The 17716-nt window shown below is 47.4% G+C and overlaps 1 protein-coding gene across 5 annotated transcripts in view; it reads left to right on the forward strand.

Moving 5' to 3' along the window:
• Positions 1–17716, forward strand: part of TNIK (TRAF2 and NCK interacting kinase) — a 138679-nt gene that overhangs the window by 96362 nt on the left and 24601 nt on the right. For 2 of the 5 annotated variants that reach the window (XM_052685233.1, XM_052685230.1), the window contains exons 13-18: positions 3750–3860; positions 4328–4414; positions 5886–6086; positions 10745–10909; positions 12794–13033; positions 15315–15421. In XM_052685233.1, the coding sequence (XP_052541193.1) occupies positions 3750–3860; positions 4328–4414; positions 5886–6086; positions 10745–10909; positions 12794–13033; positions 15315–15421 (911 nt within the window). The remainder of the gene's footprint in view (positions 1–3749; positions 3861–4327; positions 4415–5885; positions 6087–10744; positions 10910–12793; positions 13034–15314; positions 15422–17716) is intronic. The other 3 variants (XM_052685231.1, XM_052685232.1, XM_052685234.1) reach the window with 3 other exon arrangements.

Below are 17716 nucleotides of genomic sequence, written 5' to 3' on the forward strand. Positions count from 1 at the left end.
AGCACTGTCTAGTGGAAGTTCTTACAAAGCAATGCAAAAGGTTTCCTGCAATTAATTATAGGTAAACTTAGGCCAGCTGGATTTGTAGTTGTTATTTTCTTGTGCACGTGTGGGTATCATGCAGCTTATAGGAGCATTTTCATTGGGATTGCTACTTTGCAGTGATCCTGGCAGCAGCCAGCATACCCATTTACAAGGAAAGCTCCATTACAGGAGCTCCTATAATGTACAGGAGCTCCTATAATGCAGTTATGCACTATACTTTACATCTCTTTAGTTTTGCTTTGTTTATAAAGCCTGCAGAACTCATCATTTCTGAAGCAAGACCCTCCTGCTGCACGGAGTCTCAGTCGTGTTCCTCCATGATGACCCCAAATAAAGCTGCAGTGGTTCAGAGCATTGTCACATCTCCATTTGCTGTGGTAGGAAGTTCTGACCCCATTTTTCTACCGGTGGGAAACACCTCTCCATGCTCCAGTGCTCGGTGTCGGGAACAATGATGTTCCAGGCATAGTCACTGTTTCCCTGGTGGCTTGGATAAATGAGCCTGCCACAACAACACAACCACCTCGAGTATTTGTTTTCATTTGTTACTTGGAATTCCCATTCCACATCTTTTCTGCCTCATGCTCAGGTTTGGGAGCAGCTGCCAAGGTTTTTGAGAGCTGCATTTGCGTGTGTTAGTGCCTCTCAGGGCCCTCATGGTTCATGGGGAGACTCTAACCCTGAACAGCTCTCCCACTGCTCCTGTTCCTAAATGCATCTTGTAGAGCAAGAAGAGCTTGCTCCTTTGATGTCCTTGTTTCATGCCCAACCTCCAAAGGCCTTCCCACTGGAGGCTTTGCCTTCGTGTGTCTTTCCTCATCAATATTTAAAACCTGTCATTTCCAGTGCAGCACAAATAAGATCCCATTCTGGCTTACAAGCAGCTACATAAATCTCTACCTGCAGAGTTATATAAACGCAGTCCTAATTAATTGGTGCTCTTGCCTTGCATGAATAATAAATCTGAATAGTGTAAATACACACAGTAGTTGCAGGCTTGGAGAAGTGTGGGAAGTGTGCACTTAAGGTGGGAGGGAGAGGGCAGAAAACGGAGAAAAGGAGGCAAATAAAGAGAGCTCTTTGAATCCTTCGTTTCAGTTTTGAGCTGCATCTTGCAGATTTTCAGTTCAGTTCAGTTCAAACAGGATCCCCCTATCATCCTTGCGCTGGTGGGCACAGGACCAAGTGGGGAAGGCACTGGTGTGAGCCAGGAGTGGAAGAGAGCTGCATTGCTGGGGGGCTTCTCTCACCCCATCATGGGGTCAGATCCCTCCCGGTTATTTGCCAGCTGCAGAAGCAGGGCCCTAAGAGCAAGTGCACAGGGAGTCTGTGTTGCTGCATCTCTGCAGGGACAGCATTGGGCAGGATGTTGCTTGTAGGCAGCCATGACAAATGCTTCAGTTATAGCATGACCTGACCAAAGGGGTGTAGAAGTAGAGAGAAGCACAGATGAGCTCTGTACTCCAGGCCTTGAGAGGGGTGCAGCAGGGCATAGAAGTCTCTTAACTATTTTGATTAGCAGCTGGCAGCTCCAAAAGAAAAGCTGCAGCTGGAGGGGCTCAGTTCCCAGCTTCTGGGTTTTGCTAGGCTTGAGGTGCAGAGAAGGCTGGTAGTTAGGTGTGTGCCTTTAGGGAGGGGATGAAATGGACCTGTCTCACTGGGCACTGGTGTGTGCATTTGGCTGGTAGCGGAGCAGTGTGCAGCTCTCTCCCGGGAACAGCATTTTCTGTTCTCCCTTGGAGGGATTTGGCTTCATGTGCCTGCTGGATGGGAAATAAAGACCAATTCGGTGATTTTTATCTGAGAAATAGCTGTGGCATTCAGTCCCCTGCCTCCTGCCAGCCAAGCCCAGCCTACACAACCATTATGTGTTTTATTCAACAGTATGCTATTTTAACAAAAAAAAAACACATTTAAAATGCCCTCTCTCCCCCAAACCAAACCAGTATGATGCACGCTATGTTTGGGAGCTGAAGTTAGCATGTGTTCAACCTGTGCTCCTGGGGGCTGTCTGAGTGCATGGGAGCTGCGACCTTCCCAGCTCTCATCCGAGTCAGGCCAGAGCTGGCAAAGCTGGGAAATCCCATTTGTCACTGCTTCATCCAGCTCATCTCATTTTGAATATAGAGCTCGAAGAATCAAAGCAGACATATGTCAGCACTGCTCTCAACGAGGACATGCGTACGCACAGAGTAACACATGCATCCCGTGGGCAGTGTGACAACGTGCGTGGCGTGGGACACGCAGGAGTCTGGAGCTGGCAGGTTATTTCAGGTTGAGTGCAATTTTCTTTCCCTGCAGCGAGTTAAGCAGCACTGATGACTGTGGCCATGGATGGCAACTAATGCTGTGCTGCAGCTCTCGTGTTAAGCTGGAGGCAATCATCAGATTGCAGGATCCCTGTGGGTGTTACCTGTGGATGGAAAGGTGTGACACAGGCAGTGGCTCTTTCATATTTTGTAATGTGGGTGTATTCTTGTTGTAGATATCTGTATATCTATGGAGATACGTATCTAGATAGATGCGTAGATGTCTGTATATCTGTAGGTAATAGATACCAAATCTTCGTATATTGACAGTGCAGGTTTACTGCTTATCAGCAATTTAAACTATATGCATTTTCACCTCCAGAGAGCTCAGCCAGCTCCTTGGGCAGAGCTTCTGCAGCCAGCTGCCTGTTCTACATCCGTGTGATGTAGCCATCATGCAGCATTTAAATCACTCCGATACCTTCCTCGACTCTGCAGTCTGCCAACACGCAGCAGCAAGAATGTCTGAGCAGAAAAAGAAATATAAAAGGGAGAAACAAGGCCTTGGTCCATGCTTCTGTGGGTTGCTTCCCCATGAGCACTGCATGTCTGTCTCTGCACCCAGAGGAGGAGCTATGAGGCCACAGTCCCTGGCAGCTGCTGGTTGCATTTGAGTGCCCTCTGCTGATGAGCTGGCTGTGGCCATGCAGAGCTGCCTGCTGCTTTGGTGGCTGGAGCATGCCTGTGGCTCCCAAATCCCTGAAGAGAGCAGTCTGGGGGTCCCTGAGCTGCAGCCTTGGAGGGATGCCTTGAAGGGGAGAAAAATCATGAGTCACACTCTTGGTACCTCTGAAGTAAGGAGAAGTCCATCCTCCCCATGCAGTTCACATCAGAAGCATGGGAGCAGGTGGTAGATTGTCATCACCATATTGTTGTTGGGTTGGACACGACAGAGCCAAAGAAGAGGGATCATGGGCCAGGAGATGGACAGGAGCAGGGTAAGCCCCCGTTGCACTTGTTTTGTGATTGCAAATGATTCAGCCTGTTGCTAGCTAATTATTTTCAGTATGGGCATGTGATGAGCGTGCCCTTCCCCCCCTTGCAAGCAGCATTGTGTCCAGACTGGAGCAGTAAGTCCTTGCAGAGCCATATTGATTGCAGGGGAAGAGGCTGTAAGTGTGTGAGCCCTTGTCATAAAAACTAGCTTGATCTTCAATGACTCAGTCAAGAGCCTTCTTTTCCTTAGCAGATAGCATGACTGGCAGATAAGAATCAAGAAAAGAGAAAAACCGTTGGATTTTGGATCTTCTGCGTGTTTGGTTTTGGTCTCAGCAAGCATATGAGGGACATGATGCCTTCCTAGCATCCCCCCCAAACCTCGGGAGTGGCTTTGTGGGGCTGTGAGGTGAGGGGACACCCGTGTTGGTGGCTGACCTGTGCCCTTTGCCCCTACAGCAGCAGCGGCGGGAGAAGGAGCTGCGCAAGCAGCAGGAGCGGGAGCAGCGGCGGCACTACGAGGAGCAGATGAGGAGGGAGGAGGAGCGGCGGCGTGCCGAGCACGAGCAGGTAATGTGGGCCCTCACCCTCAGTGCCTCTTGCTGCAATGGGAAAAAGGCCCGTCTTCTCACGAGCACTCCTGTTTCGTCCCCGCTTTCATCACTGGAGAGGAAATGGTTTAATTGTTAGCGCTGTGCGCGTCGCTTCCTGCTGTCCTAATTGGTTTCTGTGCGGATCCACTTGTCTGCCTGCAGGTTGGGGATGCTTGGTGAGGGGTTTTCCCACCCTCCTGTCCCCAGGTGGGGTTCTGCACTGCCCACTGTGAATGTTGGCCATTTCCAAGCAGTTTTAGCTCATTGCCCTCAGAAGCCCCTGGGCTCTTTGGGCACGGCTGAGGGTACCCAGTCTGGTCAATCAGTGCCAGCACGTGGGTGGGATGGATTTGGGTGCCCACCACATTGCTTTTCCTCTTGCAAAACACTGCCTCTTTCACCTTCTCTCTCTTTTTTCTTTGATCCTTGCTGCCATACCTCCAGGAGTACATCAGGCGACAGTTAGAGGAGGAGCAGAGACAGTTAGAGATCCTGCAGCAGCAGTTGTTGCAGGAGCAAGCACTACTTCTGGTAAATGGGACACCCCGTCCCTGCTCAATGCTTCCTGCCCGCATGCACTCACACCCCCTGCATGCCTCCCACCATGCTGAGGCGTGGACCAGCAAGCTGTGACAAGCATACAACCACCCCTCCAGCCCCACACCAGCATGCCAAGCTCCCCGTGTCCCCACGTGCCTTTGGCCTCCCTCAGAGGAGCAGGCCTGGATGCAGCATGGCCCTATTTGTTTCCCCACCACGTTTATGGCTGTTAGCAGCATGCTGGAGTATGATGGAGCTGTAAGATAACTGCACCGGGCAAACCCACGCTGTGATGTGGGTTTTAATGTTTTGTGTGAATGCTTCTATCTTAATTCCCTTGCAGGAACACCGTGCAGTCCCTCTCGTGACATTTTCTGTTGTTTAATTATTTTTTGGAACAATTCTTTTAAATTGCCATTAGCCGTTATACTCTCACTGTGTTTACTTTTAATCTATGTGGATTATTGTTTGTCCCCCTATTGAATTTACGTAGGGAAAAGCAAAACCCTCACACAAGCCTGTGCTTTTTAAAAAGGCCTTTTCAAAAGTTGTTAATGATTTAGTCATCAAACCTTACGGAGCTGTGGGGATTCAGGAAGATCATACTGTTGGCTCTGCTGTGCTGCCATTGACACCAACAATAAATTAGTCCTACAAAGTGCTCCATAGACCCAGCTTTGGCTGGGGTTTTTATGAACTAATGGTATTTGGCACCTCATTGCATTGATCCTTTGTTCTCCTCATCCAGAAAAATCTGGGCAAAATCAATGGTAATTTATAAGCCCTGTGAGCAAGTTATTTTATCTAATTGGCTTCTGTTTGGGATTGGCAGAGGGATGTCCATGCTGACCTCGTGTTTCTGACGTAGATTGGAAGTCTCCCCCAGCAGCTTGGCACTAATGTCCCTCTGCAGACCAACTTTCCATGTGCCTCAAGGCACAGCTGTAGGCTGTCAAAAGCTGCAATCTCTGAGGTGCCTCCCACCTTCTCTGAAGAGTGCTGCAGCCACTGAGGGACTTGGGTGGCCCATGAGCAGCACCTGACCCTGCTGGAGGAGGTTGCCCAGGTCCCTGGTCATGCTGCTGTGTGGCAGAGAGTTGCACAGGTTTTGTGTAGGTGTTGGAGCCATCAGCAGGTTGTGCAAGGTTTTTCTGGTGATGCAGCACTACCACTTTCTGTTCCCATGTAGAAAATGGAGGCAGAGAGATACGCTAAATGCAAAGTCCCATGCAGGGTTTAAAACTCCGGATTTGTTGGCTGTGTCCTCTGACCTGTCTCTTCTCTGGGATGCTTTACAGCCCACCCTCCAGAGTCTTTGGATTTAAAGGGCTTTGCAAGAAAACAGCTTTTCAGATGCTTGGGCCCAGCTTTCTACCCAAAGATAAACCTGCGGTTTGCTGTCCCGCATCGACACGCTGGCTGGGCACCATGCAGCCATGTCACTGTGCTTTCTTCTGGGTAGGAGTATAAGCGCAAGCAGCTGGAGGAGCAGAGGCAAGCAGAGCGGCTGCAGAGGCAGCTCCAACAGGAGCGGGACTACCTGGTGTCCCTGCAGCAGCAGCAGCAGCAGCAGCGGCAGGACCAGAGACCAGCGGAGAAGAAACCACTCTACCATTACAAAGAAGGGATAAATGCCAGCGAGAAACCAGCGTGGGCCAAGGAGGTAGGCACAAGCAAAGAGTGCGAGTCGTGCTTGCAGTTGGATTCTTACCTAGCACTGTGCTGGGTAAGAGATTTTTCCATGACGGTGTACAAGAAGACGAAGTCTCCTTGAGAGATTCAGCCATAGGTACATGGGTACATGCCAGCAAGAAGCCTGGGCAGCTGTTGTAGCTCCTGTGTTTGCCTGAGAAGGGGCAGCTGCTGGCCAGTGCTGAGAGGTGGTTGTGGGTGCACTCAGAGTGCTAATTCAGCTTCCCATAATCAGAGAACAGACAGCTTTTTCTCTCATGCTGAGGGCTTTATCTCTAGGGATTGCTCTTTTGTGATTTTCAGGAATAGAAGCCACAATGCTGATTTTCTCCCCATCAAAAAGACAGAATTGTTATAACCATTGTGAGATCTTGAATATTAATTATTGCCTGACTGAATCGTCTTGAAAAGATGAAGACGTGCATTGTCTGCAGTGCAGTGTCAGAATCACACGCGAACATTTCCTTTCTCCTTAATCTCTTTGTGGTGGCTCCATTAAGACGGGTGCCCACTCTTGTTTTTAATTTTTCTAGAATTCTTTGGGTTTAGTTGGTTTAATTTTGTAACTCTCCTCCTCCACAAAAAGGTCGTTTGATAATTCACCCATTCTTCCTACTGAGCAGGGCCACTGCTGTGCTGCCAAAAGTCTGGCACTCTTTGGTCTTGGCAGAATTAATGGGGTTTTGAGAACTCTTTTCTCCTCTTCGTGCTCCCTTTGGTTTCTTCTTCATTCCCTTCTGATTCAGTGTTCAGAGTCTTTTGATTGCAACCAAACATATTTTCACAGAATTGCAGGATTATTCTGCAGCCTTTCATGTGGAAGAAGGGATTTGGTAGGTGGTCAAAACATTCCTGCCTAAGGCCAGATGTGCCATACAGCACGGCACTGAAATGCCTCCAGCAGGAGAGACTTCCACCTTGGTGGTGCTTCTGCAGCTTTCTGCAGAGCAGGGGATCTTCTTCATCCACAGTAGTGTTAAGAGTAAGTAGAAGGCAGGAAAAAAAAGAGAATAAACTCTGTCCTTCCTTGCCCAGTTTTACATAAATCATCTGGAACATTACTGAAGTGTACCTCTGGCACTGTCATTGAAACTATTACAAAGATTTATAAAGAGGAATCTTTTTCCATGATGAAGGAGAAAAGTGTTGGGTTTGGCTTTCAATTTCAAACACCAGGGCCCATTTCTTTTATTCTGTGGGTGAGTTGCTGTTTTTTGATGTCATCACTTGAAGTGGGGCATTGGGAACTGCAATGCCAACAGGAGTGTTAGAGAGTGCCTCGTGCCCTTTGCTGAAATCATAGGAATGACAAGGTTTCCCGTTGTGCTGGAACATCTCCAGCTTCCACCAATTAGCTGTCTCAACCATTTGTTCTTTGCCTGTGTCATTCTGTCCAGTTGCGGTGAAATGCTCAAAGCAACGATTGTGCCATCTTTAGGCTCTTGGGAGCAGTAGTTTGGTGTACTGCCTTGATGCAGCACCCTTGGGAACTTCCCAAAACTACTCCTCCATCCTCCATACCCTGTTTTATCTACTTCATATGCTCCCAGTTTTAGCACTGTTAAGCTACTTTGCTGTTTGTGTTAAAGTGGCTTTCTTACTGGCTGTACTCAAGTCCATCTTGTGCTGATACCTGCATACTGTGGTGGCTGCTGTAGTTGAGCTGTTCTGGTACCCAATCCATACGTGCTAATGTAACAGAAATATTTGATTCCTATTGGAACAGGGACAAGACAAGTCTGGAAACAGGCAATCTCATCTGTATACCTACACAGCAAACCACCACATCAAGGCAGACTTCTTCAGTGTAATTTCTCTCTGCTTGTGTTTCTGCCAGTCTGACCAACCTGAGTGGTATGAATCCAGGTGGACACAGAGGCAGTGGTAGCAGCCTTGGCACAACTTGCTAGGGGCTTTGCAGCAGGTGGGATGTCACCCTATAAATGGCCAGCAAGTGTTCTTCATGTCAGGTTGTTTGGATGGGAGAAGTTGAAGAAGGAGTCTGCAAGCTGTTTCCTGTGCCAGGAGTGATTTCTGGAGGCTCCAGGGAGCTTGTTGAGATATTCACTGATGATCGTGATCCTATATCTCCCTTGTTTTTGTGATCTTTCTTCTCAAGTCTTCTCTCTCAGGAGCCTGATCACTACATCTGAGTTCTCTTGCCATGGACTCATCCATTTTTCCTGCTTCTCGCTCATATAGTCATTTATCCATAATACACATCCAAGAGATTCTCCTTTTTGTGCCAGACAAAACAGTCTGATCAAGTAGTCTTCACCGCCATGCATGGATGCACATCCTCATCTGCTGTCATCCCTTCTTCTTGCAGATGTGAAGGATTATCCACTGGAAATTAACTTGGGATGTGGCTTGAGTTCTGTCCCAGGCCTGGCCTGCTTACCCACACAAAACTCTTGTAATTGAGGACTAGCTGGGCCATTTCAGACATCATGTTGGGACCCTCTGATGATCCAGCCAGGGACATCATATCAGCACTGTAAGCAGTGTTACTTTAATCAGCATCTGTCTCCATTACTGACTGCTCTGTTACGGGCGAGCATTTGCTGATCAAAGTGGTGCAGATAGTTGGTTTCTCAGTGACAGAGTACTTGCAGCATGTTCAGCTGCAGGGCAGGTTTGGGCCAATACATGCCGTGCATGGCCATGCATAAGGGGGACACGTTCAGTCAGACATTTTCCAAGCAGTGGCCTGCCCTGCAGTGCTTTCCCACTACACAGTCTTTAGGGGCCCAGCACAAGCCAGGCTGTTCTCTGCAGCAAGCCAGCATGCCTGAGCTCCTCCATCTGTCCCTGTGGCTTTTATTCTTCTCATGCTTTGAAGCTGCATGTTAAAACAACAGCTTCCACTGGGGCCTGCGCAACAGCTACTAGGGCAAGGATCTTGAGTACAGGAGATAGCTGGAACTGGACTGATGATGAATTCCTACAGAGCTCAGCACTGCAGAATGATGCTTTTTTCTCCCTCTGCTTAATGGTGAAATTGATAAAGCTCCATACAACACAACTGGAGAGTCCCAAGAGCTTCATCCGCTGAGCTAGTGAAACAAAGTGCTGTCAAGGAGGCTTGGCAGTGGGAAAACCAAGCGCCTTTCTCCTTCCTGGTACACAGTCCTCTCCATTTCATTACTCTCCTGCCTTCTCCCCCATACAAGCTCTGAAGTCCTCCAAAATCAGCCACACATTATGGCTTGGCATTCTGCTGGAGAGCTCCTGCAAGCAGCCAGAGGACATACCAATGGCACTGTCTTCAGCTGTTGTTGTTTGTGCCAAGATTGGCTGATAAGCAGATTGCTGGACTGAGCCTTCAGCCCAGCATTCATGCTGCTGCTCCCTTGTTCAGAGGAAGTTCTCCTTTTCACTCTACTCTGCTGTCTTTGTGTCTTCTCCCATGGGCATCACTGAACTGAGCTGTGCCCAGCCTCTGACTGTAGATGGGCTGTGATGTCCTCTTGGGATACAGGCATGGCCCAGCTGGTCACAGAGAGCTAGGAAAGAAAGAATCTATAACACCTTTTACCTGAATTTTACTCTTTCTCCCGCCTGGCATTTGAAAGAGGAAGAGATTCATTTTATCAATATATAGTTCTCCTTTTTGCTTCATGAATATTTGCTTAGAGAAGAGCCTTGATTCTTTCCGAGCTAACTTGTTCCGTGGATCGCTTTTCAACATGACATTGTAATTAAGATAATTAAGACATGCTAAGGGTATTTAACACATTAATGGCATGTAAATGAAACTATACATCAGATCTCTGGTTGAGGAATCAAAAATTCTGCATAGCATACAGTGTATGAATATCAGTGCATATGGTCTAATTGTGGCATTACCCAGATTGCACACTTATCTGGGCTACCCAAAGACATCGTGTTTCCATTTAGATTTGCTGAGAGCACTGGGCTTTGTTTTTATTTCTGTATCTGTAGTGAAGGGTTTTTTCCTTCTGTACATGACAGTAAATTCAGATCAAAGCCAGCCATTTTCTGGCTGCTGTGCTTATTTTTCTATTCAGATCAAACAGAAGCAGTCCTCGTGGTGCTCATAGTATTGAAGGAAAAGGGTCCCCTGGCTTACAGATACATTGAAGAAGAAATAAGAAACAAATGTGGAAACGCTTCTCTGAGGCGTGCTGCCTCGTCCTGGAGCTTTAATTTTCCATTCCACACTCAGAAATGAATTATGCGCATGAAATACAAATAGTCATTTTGGAGTCTTTAAAATGCATTATCTGCACAATCTGCTGGGTATCAGGAGTCCCCTAATCGTACAGTACCCGGATATATCTGAAGAGTAAAGAGCTTCCTATACATTGGCATACCTCAGCTTTCAGTTTAAAATGGCTCTTTATGGGACTTCCTTGCCTTTTAGAAGCTGAAGGTTCCTTTTTTGGTTTCCTGGTGGTATTGATTGCCTGCACTAGCAGCTTATGGGAGCTGAGCTGTGTTCAGCTTCAGGTGAACGTAGCAAGACCACGGGGACCCCAGTGTGTGCCCGTATAAAAACCCAGTACCCCATACAACCGTTTCTTCAAATCAAAGATGAGTTTTTCATACCAACCAAGCAACCCCAGTTCATCAAATAACCACTCAGTGTCACCCCTCCTGCTGCAGGTGGAGGAGCGCTCCCGACTCAACCGTCAGAGCTCGCCGGCGATGCCACACAAGGTGGCCAACAGGATTTCAGACCCCAACCTGCCTCCTCGCTCAGAGTCCTTTAGTATTAGCAGTGTGCAGCCGGCGCGGACCCCACCCCTGCTCAGACCCGTGGACCCGCAGGTAATGGTGCTTCCCCTGACTGGTGCCCATACAGCACCCAGGATGCCAGGGGTGCCGATCAGGTAAAAGGAAACGTAGTGTTAAAATAGTGTCTTGCTCTGTGATGTCTTAGCCTGAAGCGTATTTGTGAGGTAGAGCAGCATCTGCATTCATGAGTTGATCCTCGTCACCTTCATGTGTTAGAAACATCACGCTGGTTAATACCTTCCTTTGAAGCATCAGGTCCTGGTTACTGCCAGAAACAAGCTGGAGGACTGAGAGGAACTGCTGGTCTGGTCCAGTGCAGCAGTCGCTCTCTTCCTCTTTGAATCTGCTTTGAAACCACAGTGCTTGGTACAAAAACCCAGGGCATTTTGATGCTGGGCATCATCAGAAGGAGGTTTTACTTTCTTTGTCACTTCAATTTGGGGGTTTTGTTTCTTTTTTCCATTGAGTTAACATCAGTCACAAACGCATCCGGAGAAGGCATAGATCACCATGACCATTACAGTGGAGGAGAATTATGCTTTTAAGTTACCCTAGTTGCAAGGTCTGTTAGTAGGCTTCTGCAGCAAGTTGGTGGAGCATCAGTGCTGGCTCTGGGTTGGTCACTGGAAGTGCCCTCGCGGATGTGCAGACTTGAGCAGGCTCATTTCAGGGAGTACAGAGCCTTTCCTCCACATTCAGGTGGGCTTTCTATGGGAAAATGTGGAAATAAAGGGCCATCTACATGGAGTATGTGCTCCTGTAAGTCAGTACAGCAGCAACTTCAAGCAAAACACATGCTGCAAAGCCCTTAAATGGAAAGCTCTTTCTTCTCCAATGAATATGCATTCTGTATGTATCACAGACACTGGGAAGTGGGTAAAACTCCGCTTTGCAGACTTCTCAGTAATGTCTCTGATTAACCAAACATTTCCTAATTTCAAGCCTGGAAATATTTTTCGGTGATTTTTTTCGTGACCAATATTGTCAACAGCTATAAAGGCTTTTGTTTGACAATAAAATACCAGTGAAAAAGCTGCTTGAAACTCAGAGATCCACGTAAATATGTGTGTCTGTACACATGTGCATGCATGTCCATGCACAAATAGGCATGTATGTAACAATGTCACGCTTACCCTGAAATGCTAATTACAAATCTGCTGTAGCGAGGAAGAAGTCCTTGTAGATATCACAGGGTTCTGGGAAGAAGCTCTGATTTCATAAACTCAAATGCTGTGAATGTTTCTGATTTTCCAAACCAGATGTCAGCATTCCTTTCATTCACTCATAAGCCTTAGATCTGTAGACCTGATCTAAGGGATGGGATTTGTAGCCATATAGAAACTCATGCCTCAAGATTTATTTTTAAGCCATTTATGCCTCAGAATTCCTGAAGCTTTTTTTTTTTTTTGTAACTATTATTTACTATTGTTTCTCTTTTTTTAATTATTATTCTTAATAAGGGAATTCCATGCCAAATATCATCAGCACAACCCTAGAGTTACCAGGGGTAGGAGCTTGACGTTGGGCTCATGGTGGGTGCAGCCCAAGGCGTGCATGGCCTTGTTTCATGTGTGTGAGCTGCCCGGGGCACCCTGCCTGAACTCCTTCAGTGCTGCTGTGAGTAAATGCTGTGTTCCATTGCTGTGCAGAGCTGAGACGTGGCTCTGACTGCGGCATTTCCCCATTTCCAAATGCTGAGCATGATTTTTAACAGTTCTTGCATTGAAGTGATGTAAGTCAGAAGTTCCTGAAACCAAGGCAGTGCTGATCTCAAACCAAGGGGGCTTTTTTAGTGCATCCAAAGTGCTAATCAATTTTTTTTTTTTTCCCTAAAAATCGCATTTTTGATTTTTCTCTTTTCGATCCGCTTTTTTTCTCCATTTTGTACTGATAGTTCTGTTTTGACTTGGTGCTTAGATTCCACATCTGGTCACTGTGAAATCCCAAGGAAGCTCCTTGTCTGGGTCTCAGTCACTGCATGAACAGCCTGCAAAGGGGATGGCTGGGTTTCAGGAGGCTCTGACGGTGACCTCTCACCGCACTGAGATGCCAAGGCAGAACTCGGACCCCACCTCAGAAAACCCTCCTCTGCCCCCTCGCATTGAAAAGTTTGACCGAAGTTCTTGGTTACGGCAGGAGGAAGACATTCCACCAAAGGTAACACTATTGCTCCTCGCTTTCAGCACATCAAAGAGGCCGTCCCAGAGCTGGTCCCTGCAGGACTGGGCTGACACCAGTCCTCTTTGCCAGCCGGTGGAGCTGTGCTTTGGTGCTGTGCTCAGCACCTCTGGCCAAGCTCACCCCTGTGGGTCTGCAGCAAGGATTGACCCTGCAGATTTTGCATGAGCTGCGGAGACATTGGGAGCTGCTTTTGGGTGCGCGCACAGCACTGCAAAATAGCATTGCCCTCCAGCAAAGAAAGTTCTCGAGCCCGGACCAAGGCCAAAACAAATCAATTTCTCCTTGCCCTAGGAAAAAAAAAAATGGCAACCTTCTGTTTAAATAGAATTGTAGGATCATAAAATTTGTCGTGCTCAATAAGAAGGGTCCTTTTGGTCCAGCATCGTGCCTCCTGTTGCAATCAATATTTGATGGAAGACTTGTAAGGGCTCCAGCAGCTCTGTACCTTCATTGATATGATGGCAGTATCTGGCAGTACCTCTTTAATTAAGAGTCTTCTGGCTCAGTTTTTCAATTGCATTGTTTATACACCTTCATTTTGAATGAATTGCAACTTGGCAGTTAGAATTCCCCTTGTAGTTAATCAGCTCTTAGCCTGGAGGATTTTTTGAGAGGAAAAAATTATTACAAATTGGTAAGTGACAGTGAGGCAGATAGTGTTTGTCTGTGATTGAGAGGCAGTTTTTCTGTAACAAGCAAGTGGCTTCCATCAAAAGACCAGATACCAGGTAAGCCTCTGTGCAAAGGATTTATGGCAGTGTGTTGTATGGTAGTAATACCATTCCTGCTTTGTGTACTAGCAGGGGGTAAGGTGCATCAGTGCTGAGACAAAAGGAAAAGCAAGCCAGCGGCTCCAATTTTCTCATGCCTTGCTCCTCAGTAGTGCAGAAGGGTAACTAAAGTTTTTAACCCAGTTTTTAAAAGTCCTTTGCAGTTCAATCTAGCACTCTAGAGAGTGGCTAGATTGAAAACAGCAGCGTGTGGTGCTGCTTTCGCCTTCAGACTTTTCAGAACAGCATCTTTTCTGATTGCAGTAATGCACTGCTGAGGGGGTCTGTGGAAAGGGGTTGGTTTTGGACACCACGCTGTGTATCTCCCCTGAGATGAGAAAGTAGGGACTGTGGAAAGGTCTCCAGGCTGAGTGGCATTTCGCACTTGGGGCTGTCACATTGGCACTCATACTTGCGAGGAGTCTGGCTTCATGTTTTACTGGCTGAAACCACTTTGGTGCGTTTCTCACTGGGAACAAAAGGATTGCCACGTGAATGGGGCTGGCAGCCTCTGTGGTCCAGAGTCTTGTTTCTGCCAGTGTTTGTGACTGGATGCTTCAGAGGAAGGTAACAGAAGCTGCAGGGCCCTGACTGCCAGGTAACCTGTCCAGAGCAGAGGTGGCTTTCTAATGGGATGTGTTGTAGCTGGTTGTGCTGCAGCATACAGAGCTCTCTCTCCCTAAGTCTTCTTAGCTTGTCTAACATAACTATATGTCTGTTCTCCTTAAAAATCCTCAATTCTTTTTGCTGAGCCCTTGGCCTTGCCTGTACCTGGTGAGTATTGCCGTGCCTCTCCTTGCTGGCCTCCAGCACCTGGGTGACTCCATGTGATGCCATAGTGATGTCCGAGCTCCCAGATGTGGGGATTGGTGGCCTGGCCCACGTGTCTGGGGTTAGGAGCTGTACGAAACCTAGGCTGTGTTGGGGCTTCCAGGGGTTGTGTTTGCCATGAGCTGTCATGCCTAGAGCACCTGGCAGCCAGCAGGCTTTGCTTGGCAGAAGGGGCTGTCAGGTTGGAGTGAGAGCCTTAGGTGGCTCTGTTTGGACCTTTCTGCTACCAATCCTCATTTGTCCACCAGCAGACATTTTCTCCCTGCTGGCACCTGTTATATCTGAATGAGAGACTCCAAATTCCCCACTGTGAGTGCTAAAATGCTGAAGTCTGAATTTTACCTTCAAAGTGACTTCTTGGTTTTGTTAGGTGTAGACCATCTCTACGTGCGTGCATGGCGTTCAGCTTCTGGAGGAGGCACTTATGGGGGACAGCAGGGCTGCAGTGTGCTGCTCCTCAGCACCTCCCTTCTGGCTCAAGCAGTGCCTGCCTCAGAGCTGAGAGCTTGATAGTTCATAATTGCTGTAAATACTGAACCAGTGGGAAATCAGATATAAATGAGGTCTTATGGAAATGCCGAAGGCCGGTCTCTCGGATGTGTGAGCAGCAGCCTGCCCTGGCCTTGGTTGGTGATCAGTGTCTCCCTTCTTTCCAGGTGCCTCAACGAACCACTTCCATATCCCCGGCGCTGGCGAGGAAGAACTCTCCAGGCAATGGCAGTGCCCTAGGACCCAGGCTGGGCTCCCAGCCCATCCGGGCAAGGTACGGTCAGCACCTGTGACAGACAGTGGTGATCCTGTGCTGGTTCTTCCTGCAGTCACCTGGCTGAGCACCCAGGCAGGTCCCCCTGTGCTGGTAGGATGCCTGCATCCTTGCTGGGCTTCAGCTTTCCTTTGGCCAGCTAGCAGAAAACAAGAGTTTTGCAATATTTTTGTTGTAGCTGTGGTGAGCTAGGTTTGCATCAGTGTGTTGTGTTAAAAGCTGTGCGTGCATAAGAGTCCCATGGGTTTTTCTCCCTTTGAGCTAACTGTAAGATGTTCCTAGGCACTGTAGGGTTTGTATCTGGATGCTGTGTCTGTTGCTTTGAATCTAACAGGAATTTGACCATTCTAATGAGTTGAAGAAGAATTGGGCTGTCCAGGCATCACTTCTTGCCTACAAAGACAAGTTGTAATGAAGTTGCAAGCCAGTGGGGAGATCACAGTAATACATACCATAATTTCTTACTCATCAGCTTTTTACAAGTAATGACTGAGGAATGTGACCAAAGAACGGGCACCAATACTTCCTGTTGAGAGCTGGACCTTCAGGCATAGGTCAAGGAAAAAATTCCATTTGGCTTTCTGGGAGTCGGATCTTTTCCCACCTCCCATGCCCATGACATTGCAATGTCACTGAGAAGGTCAGAGAAGACTCTGAAGCTTCTTCCCCACTTCCTCTTACCACATTTAGCTCAGGTACGTTGTGGAGTACATTCTGGAGGGTCACTCTCCCAGCACTGAGGAAGGATAGGGAAATCCACGGCAGAGCCGTCCCCAAACGTGTTTAATGAGCTGAGCAGTTAACAGGCTCTTCTCAGAATGGGACTGAAAAAACATGGCTTAGTCATGGCAAAACTTGGCTCTGATTTGCAGGGCATCTGCAAGATCTGTAAACCTTGAACAGGATAAGTGTGTTGTATGTAGCCCTGCATGATGGAGCTCAAAGTCTGCATTGTGTATCAGCAAGCCTGCCAGCAGCAGCCTCGAGTAGCTTGCAGGGGTAGCAGGAGATTAAAGTATCTTTTTTGTTGTTCTATTCTTAAATTAGAAAAGCATTCATATCATGGATATTCATGTTTATTGCTCAAGGCTGAAGCATTTTGTTTTCCTGAGAACGTTGTTCTTTTAATAAGCTGCCTGAAGGACAGCATAAAATCTGGTGTTACATTGGATTGAGTAGTCCTATTATGGGATGGCATTGAAGGCAAAAATAAGTTTGCAGAAGTCAAGCTGAAGGTCGCCTCATGTTCCCACAGTCCCCCCATCCCGGTCCTGGTAGGTGCAGGTAATACATTGATTGCCAAAGTTTGCAAGTCCATCTCGTGAGTTAATTGAGCTGAGGATATGCCAGCTGTGCAGCATGAGCTGGAAGACATCAGTTTGATGAAAATTGAAAGTGATTAGGATGCTGCCCTGTCCATTAAACTAAGCGTTCAGTGGAATGCTTTCACATTTCATTTCTCTCGCAGTAAAGTACCATTTCTCTAATTTCCCTTTCTGAACACCTCTTCTGTTTGCTCTTAATTCCTTAATTACCTTCCTACGTAAATGCTGTAAAAATATGCTTTCTGTTCTTTGTTGCCCTGTTGCAACAACTGGGGGGGCATTTCCAGGCGCAGAGGGATGTGCTCTTGCTCTGCTCACTGTACTGCATGCGTGTCGATACAAAATGACAGACAGTGATTTTATATACTGTTCATGCTAAACGATTCTGCCAGCAACCCAGTGATGGCTTTGCACAGTCCAACAGTTTTGCACCATTCTGGTCATTCTCTGAAAGCTCTGAGCGATGCAGTGTGCACACACTGCGTGCTTTGTTCTTCGTGTTCAGAGCTCTGAGTGCAGCTGTGCTGCACAGCATGGCAGCAGTACAGTGGGATTTGTATGTCCACGAGGTCGTAAGTGAACTCAGTGGAGAAAATTTTCTGTACATTTTTAACGAGACTTTGAATAATAAGAGCATTTAACAGAAATATTACATAAAAACGAATTGCGTAACTCTGCACAAACGCGTCAACTCAGTGCCAAATAAGAGTTAAGTTTCCTAAAGGCTTCTGATACCATGAGAGATATTAGTCACTGTGTGTCGAGGAGGCATTTTCTTCAAGACTTCTGTATGTGCACAGGGGGGAAAGAAATCGAGGAAGAAAATGCTTGAAGTGGGTAACTTGTGCAAGTGTGAAGTGAAGCCATCAAACTCCCAAAGTGTGCATAAGTGGCAAAAGTGATCTGCAGCCTTGTTGCAAATTTGAGATACTTGCTTCAGATAAAAATAGCTGTCTAGCAGCCATTTGCA

The sequence above is a fragment of the Tympanuchus pallidicinctus genome, unplaced genomic scaffold (genome assembly GCF_026119805.1).
Source record: "Tympanuchus pallidicinctus isolate F22 unplaced genomic scaffold, pur_lepc_1.0 scaffold22, whole genome shotgun sequence".
In the NCBI taxonomy this organism is placed as follows: domain Eukaryota; kingdom Metazoa; phylum Chordata; class Aves; order Galliformes; family Phasianidae; genus Tympanuchus; species Tympanuchus pallidicinctus.